The 7,224-nt window shown below is 40.8% G+C and overlaps 1 protein-coding gene across 14 annotated transcripts in view; it reads left to right on the top strand.

Moving 5' to 3' along the window:
- The first annotated feature begins 1,803 nt into the window (after positions 1 to 1,803).
- Positions 1,804 to 7,224, top strand: part of LOC117542991 (membrane-associated guanylate kinase, WW and PDZ domain-containing protein 1-like) — an 87,346-nt gene continuing 81,925 nt past the window's right edge. For 6 of the 14 annotated variants that reach the window (XM_034210926.1, XM_034210925.1, XM_034210922.1 and 3 more), the window contains exon 1: positions 1,806 to 2,591. In XM_034210926.1, the coding sequence (XP_034066817.1) occupies positions 2,294 to 2,591 (298 nt within the window). In that variant the 5' untranslated portion in view covers positions 1,806 to 2,293. Of the gene's footprint in view, positions 2,592 to 7,224 lie in introns of all 14 variants that reach the window. The other 8 variants (XM_034210929.1, XM_034210928.1, XM_034210927.1 and 5 more) reach the window with 3 other exon arrangements.

The following is a 7,224-nucleotide window of genomic DNA, read 5'->3' as shown; positions in this document are numbered from 1 at the left end:
GTGAAGAAACTTGTAAGATTCACTTTTTGAAGGAAATATTTTTAGTTTTATGTTGTTGGGAAACGGTTATAAGGGTTCAGTCAATTATAATCTGGGGAATCAGTAGCACCACATATTGTTTGTCTCATTTCAAGGACGTCATCATTGATTGATTACTCATGTTGTAGTCTTGAGACTTTGCTCCAGTTTTGATTTGCTGTGATGGCTTTAGTGTAACTAATTGAAATGTCAATGATCAAAGTGTATCTCAAATAAACTGGAAAAGTACAGGAAACCATCCAACACCAAGTATTGATGTAAATGAGACTAAGCCATCAAAATAACCATTTTGATGGCCAAATAACCAAAGCTGTGATGTTTGGAGTGAACTTTTCAGATGATATGATCACAGAACTGTTTGTTAGAAGCACCTCAGCCATCAGAGCATATCAGAGCTGGATGTATGTCACGTCCAGCGGCCTGCAGCTGTTGGTTTTACCCGATGAGAATGTCATGTACCATGTGACTAGCAGAACAGAGCCTACTTTGCAACACATATAGTAAAGGATATACCAAGTATCATATATGGTTAATTTACCATACACTCAGACATGCAATACATATAGCAAACAACGGCTATATCCTAGCTGCTGAAAACTTTTATGGTACAAGCAGCAGAAGTAAAAGTGACACAACTGAGTCAACATGAACACTCCCAGCACTCAACACTGAGATGTAATGGGATGGAAAGCTGCCTTTCATGCACTGCTATCCAGGCCACTGCCTTTGCAGCCTGTAGTGCCAGTAACTGTACTTTATCTGAACAGGCAGAACACACAGAGAGCCTGTTTCTCCCTGCAGTGGCATGTGTTTCTCACCTGATCCCTGCATGCTCTTTTCCAAACTGCAGACACCACAGCTATTTGCATAACGTTACTTTTTAGACATTCACAAGGATTCCTTTCACTGGTGAAAATCAAATTGGTTTGGTTTATTTTTAAGGATGCCAGAGGGAAAACCCCATGTTGACCTACAAAATGGCAGCTTTCAGGGAGAGAGAAGAAAAATATCTTCAGGACAATACATTTACAATTTGGATTGATGAAATAATCAATTCATGACTAATGAGGTTGGAGATTCTCAAAAAGTATTATAGGCAACTGCCTGGGCCTCAAACTAAAAGTACTGCTGATTAGTTTTTATCTACATTAATGCATGTTATTTAATGAATTGACAATTTGTTTAAGTAACTAAATGCATATACTCAAAAAATGCAATGTCATATAAGTTCTTATTTCACCATGCCATCATCATCAGGGAGGCTCAAAACTTGAGTTAGCCTGGGGCCTACTGCTACAACTACAATTTATATTACTATTAATAACAATATAAATTAAAAGACACTATTTAAAACGTATTAAATATTGAATAAAGCCCTTTCAATAAGGGATTTTCCATTTGATGAATATTAGAGGTGAGTAAATTATTGCAATTACATCACAATTCATGTAAACTCAAAATAAGGCAAAATAAAGTTTTCCTCCTGAGTTTATGTCTCATCTGTTGTCACATAGCTTTAAGTCTAGGGTTTGAACAGCTTTAATAACCCTTAACCTGCCTTCAGAGAGAAGCTGGTCTCTGTGGTGCAGTTTCATTATTTATGAATAAAGAGACAGACTAAACGCTTGAGGTCCTGGGGGGATTAGACGCTGATGGCTGTAATCCGTTTGGAGCGCGTGTGGGGAGTGGGGAGGAGCTTTAGGATAGTAGGATTTTCCCTCATGGAGTAGCAGCTGGACGCATGCGCCCCCTCCCTCCTACAGTGTCTCCATCCACAGCGCAGGAGCAGAGAATGAACTTGTCTCTTTACCTGCTTAAAGGCGCCGCCGGTTGTGTGAACAGCCCAACCTGTTCACGGGACAGGGAAATGTTTCTCCTGGAAAGTTTAAAAAAGCTGAAATACACGACAGTGCAGGAGTCAGAAGTAAAGGATTAGAGAGGAGAAGAGTCCTTGGATGTAAAGCGGGCAATAAGAGAGAGGATTAGATCCCATAGCGAGGAATCAGAGCGAGTGTTGTTGTCAAAGATGCGGAAACAACAGCAAAAACAATCCGGATTTTGATCCACTTTGGATATTTACACGCGCTGGCAGCAGCATGCCTTGGCTCAGGAGAAGGGTGAAAATGTCCAGATTTGGAGTGACACCCAAACACCCTGAAGTTTTCTGTCTGTTGGGACTATTTCTGTGCTATGCATCGGCTGGTTTTTACACCATTCCGCGGAACTAACGGGTTTGGTTTGTACCTGAGTCATCATGTCAAAAGTAATTCAAAAGAAAAACCACTGGATCACTAAAGTGAATGACTGCCTGGTTATCCGGGGCGCTTGCGGGGAGCTGAATGTGGATCTGTGCGGCGGGGCAGAGCATGGAGAGTTTGCGTACATCGGGCAAGTTAGGGAGGATGCTGTGGTGTACCAGGACGGTAAACTCTGTGAGGGGGAGCTGCTCCTGGAGGTGGAGGGGCTGCCTGTGTCTGGATTACCCCTATATGACATTTTAAATGTGATTAAGTTCTGCAAAGATCCAGTCAGGTTGAAAACAGTGCGTCAAGGTAAGAGAAATGGGAAATAAAGCTGATTAAGTGAACTGTAACTGTCAGCAGTAATGCATGCATGGGAAATGAACACTCATGCACTACAGAATCCCAGTGGAAGTTGTTTCATACTTCCATATGGCAAAGCAAATATAAGCACATAACAAAATGGTGATGGGTGTGAAGAGGACAGAGTGCCTGCTGCATGCTTGCTGCTCATCTTCTCTTCCACAGCAGGCAGCCTGGAGTTTTCACCAGGCTTTGACATGAAGCCGGCCTGACAGTCTTCCTGCCCTCATTTTGTCTAACATTGCTAAAGCCACTCTGGGTCAGACCTGCGGGGTCACAGATTAGGCCATTTACAGAGACTGCAAGCTGCAGAGCTTCATCTGCACACCCAGCACTAACAGCACACACCTTTTACTGCCAGCTCCTTGACATGTGGGCTTTTGACCTGTCTTTCACAGGCCACAGTCACATGATGTGGCTTGTTGTTTTGTCTGTTGATGGTGACATCCCATCTGAAGCGACATTAGCACAGCTTCTTTCTAGGATGGCAACTTTTACTATGGAGGAATCTGTAGTGTTCCACCCCATCCCACTCCACAAAGGCCATGGTCACATATTCACAAGTCTTGTTTTTCTCCAGTCAAAAGTTCAAAACCCAAAGATATTCAGTTTACTATGATGTATGAAAACATGAAGAAGCACATCTTATCCATTTGAGAATCCAGTACTTCAACATATAGACGGGTTATTTGTATGTCAACCAAGGTATTGATGAATCAACATATTGCTCCATCTCCACGTCTTCCTGTGAAGTAATGTTGTTTGTTAACTGAGTGCTTTGTTTGTGAGAGTGGGACACTACTCATGTGCAGCTGGGGTTATTTCTGGAAGTGCTCCCTGCGTGTTAGATGATGTTGACCCATTGCCCATGGTCTGCTGCGTCTGCATCTGTCTGAGAGACAGCTAGAGGGATACAGCTTCTGACTCAAACTTTTGTTATACTTTGAATGTTTGTTGTTTGTCCTGTGGGCCAAATCTGGATATTCTGTAATGAGTGAAATTTGAAATATATATTTTTTACTTTTAAAATTGGATTCATTTGTATATTTCACCTGAAGTGTGTCTTTTCCAAACAAACTCGCTTCCTCTCTCCCCTCACTCTCAATATTTGACAAAGCTCGCTGTCCTTCGTCTCTTGGGAAATCATTAACTGTGTTATATAACAGCGGTTTAGTTTCAGTGTAGCATCATTGCATTTATATTGCACTGTATGTCTATGTGAATGCTTGACCTCTGGATCTGAAATCTCGACCCCTGGGACAAGAGCTCAGCACTAACGCGGCTTTGTGTTTGTAGAACAGGGGATTGTTTGACATACGATCGGACCACACTTGCAGCATGGGAGATTTTTAATATCCACAAACAGTTTTCTAATTATTTTAAACACTTCGTTCTTGTAAATGCTTTAACACCCCTAGACATCCTGGGCCTTCTTCATTGGTTGTTCATTAGTTTCTCACATAAGTCAGCAGATTCTCCTAGGCTGTAATTAAAGGAGGGGGATATTCTTCTATATATCTGAGGAGCTCACAGGACCTCCATTGTACCTCACAGTCTGTTGGGCTTCCATGCAGAACTGGCCAGGAATGGATCAGATCTCTCTGCTCTCTTCTTAGGGTCACATTTCAGGAGGCCACATCCCCTTAGTACTGTGTGTGGAAACGTTATCGGTGTGTGCAGGCAGGCATGTTGTTGCTGCAGTATACTACAGCCCCACAGGTGTGTTGCTCCCACTGAGGAATACAGAAAGAAAAAACACCTGAATAAAGTCTGGGCATTCCTGTGGTCATAAGGTGCAATATTACATTTCAGTGGTTTTCAGTCTGGGTTTTTATTAAATCCAAGTGTAAATAACCCTTCAACTTGGGAAGGAATGACAAAAATGTGGGAGATCTGGTTATACAGTTTACACAACAAACGATACAGTGTTAAAGTTGGTACCTGGTTTTAATTTGAGTTTAACAGAGGTACAATGACTTGTGGATGATTTCCAACTCATTGATTAGTTGATCGACTGAGAGTAGCTTTTCATGGAAAAATTACTGAAAATGCCATTTCCATCCACTCAGATATGAAGATTTACACCTTTTCTCTGTTTTACATAGTATCAAACTAAATATCTCAGGGTTTGGGACCAGCAAAATACAAAATTGAAAGACATACCCTGAGGCTTAGAGAAACTGGGATGGACATTTTTCAATAGTTTACAAAACAATTAATCTAAAATCTAAAAGAAAATACTGAGTAGCTATTTCATGAACATTTTATTTAAGTAAGAGTTTGAGTTAAAACAAAAATAAGATTATAGTCTTTAAAAGGTTCTGTTCTCAAATAATGTTATACTCTCTCTGTTTGTACTGAAGTGCTCCAGCCCAGCTTCAGTTACCTGTCCTCCCAATGTATCACCTGTTCTCTTATACACTTTTATTGTCTTGGTTTTGCTTGAGAGGAAAAACTAAAACATAACATAGTTAATGTCACTTGCTAACATTTATTGTCTGTAGAATTTCAGCATGCACCTGTCACTTGCATTATCTTTAATAATGTCCCTCCCTGTGTTTGAAACTCTCTGGCTTATTCAAGCTGCAATAAATACTCACTAAGTACACATGAAATGCAAACCCAGTCAACAACCAGGCATCATATTCTCCTTTTTCTTCGTCAATGGGGTGGGTTCACTTAAAAGGAAAATCCTTATTTGTATATTGTTTACAGAGGCCTGGTGAATGATGAATACATTTATTTTATGGCATTTTTTAAGGTTAAAGTACAAAGCGCGAGTACTTACTCACAGATCAAGAATTTGACCCACCAGTGTAGCTTTTTTTATGTTATCTTCAGTTGAATCTAGCTCAAAGGTGAAACATTTTGTCTTTTAGCTGTATTTGAATGATCATCTGATAACAGGGGTGTCCCTGCTAAGGTGCAAAGGTTGTGCATTAGGTAAAATAAGGTTATTGACATATGACATTTGTTTGTTGAGCAAATTATAGTATATGCATTTGAAACCAAAATAAGTCAAACACAGCTGTGAACAACAATGTGTTTTACAACTTGGACATTCTTCTGGGCATTTGAGTTTTTACCCTTAAAGTAACCCTAAAACCCCTCCAGCACCTAAACAGTCCGGGGGTTTACGGCGCTCTGATCATGGGTGGGTTTGGCCGGCTGTCTCTCTGAACTCCAGGACAAATAGCCTCTGGTCGCCTCAGGTCTCGCCTCCACTTGAACCAAGCCAGAGAGGATCAGGGGCCAGGCCGCCTGCTGGATGCCAGGCATTCCTGAGAGGTGGGGCCAGGAGTTCACCAGGATAAAACATCTAGACTTTATACTTCAAACTCTCCTTTAGTTCCTGTTTCACGCCTACTCTCAGGTCACTTCTTGCTTTCACTCGTCACCCTGATCATGACTGGGCGGCATGGTGGTATAGTGATTATCTAGTCCATATGTTTAAACATTTAAACCTTCAGCATACTAAGCATTTGTTCTGCTAAAGTATCCTTGAGCAAAACTCAGAGAGCAACTCCAGGGTCACTAATAGTGTCACGATCTGTCTTTGTGGTGTTTTGTCTTGTTTGGATCTGTCTGTGGTTCCCTGTCGTTAGTTTCCCTGGTGTGTCTGATTACCCGATTGTGTTCACCTGTGGCCCCTGTGTTTTCTCCTCCCTCCTCACCTGTGTCTTGTTTGTGTGATTAGTCTTGTGTGCATTTAAGTTCTGGTTTTTCTGTCTGTCTTTGTCGGTTCGTCTTTTGTCATGACTAGTTCGTCGGTGAGTGTTCTGTTTTGTCTTTGTTATCACCTAGCCTTGAAATAAAGGAAGTTTCACTTGAATCTGCATTTGGGTCCTACCTGCTTCACACACCGTGACAAATAGCTGACCCTACATATGGCCCAAGTTATTGCATCACAATTTAGTTATCCTGTAGGCAAGGAAAGACAGTGAGAGTCAAACCAAAGTATGAATTCTACACTCTTTCTTAAATTAAACCATCCTCCACAGTTAAGCACATATTAGAAGTTGAGCACATAAAGATGAACAGTTGTTATAAAGCGCTGGAAATACAGCATTTATTATTGATTCATGTGTGTGTGTGAAGAACGGTGCGCACAGATCTGATGTTTCCATCCGCTGCTATTTTAAGACTCTTCGGTGGAGTTTGAGTGAAGTTTAAGTCACATGCTTCATGTACATCATGATTTATTTATTAAGTGTCTTCCATAGCACATTGTAGCACTTTGTTTTAATCGACATACCAACCTTTCCACTTAAGGCAAGTGCAAAAACTTATTTGTCATATTTTTTGTTTCAAAAAATTGAAAGTGCACATTAAAACAGAGGTTTTATACACACTTATTGTTTTTTTCCATAATTACAGATAAGGAGAAGGGCTTAGTAGCATCAACTGTTTCTCTTTCATGTGTCCAGATGTGGTGAAAGTGAATAACCCGACTCTGAAAATAAATAAATATACAAATATCTAGCAACTGACTCTGTTATGTAAAGATTGCACTAAGTTGTGTCACTGACATTGTGTCTCGGTGCACGGTTAAGAAGGCTTACACACATCCAGAGGATGTGAC

The sequence above is a fragment of the Gymnodraco acuticeps genome, unplaced genomic scaffold, assembly GCF_902827175.1.
Source record: "Gymnodraco acuticeps unplaced genomic scaffold, fGymAcu1.1, whole genome shotgun sequence".
Classification (NCBI taxonomy): domain Eukaryota; kingdom Metazoa; phylum Chordata; class Actinopteri; order Perciformes; family Bathydraconidae; genus Gymnodraco; species Gymnodraco acuticeps.
The sequence above is the reverse complement of the archived record's forward strand: the minus strand, read 5'-3'. Positions and strand labels throughout refer to the sequence as shown.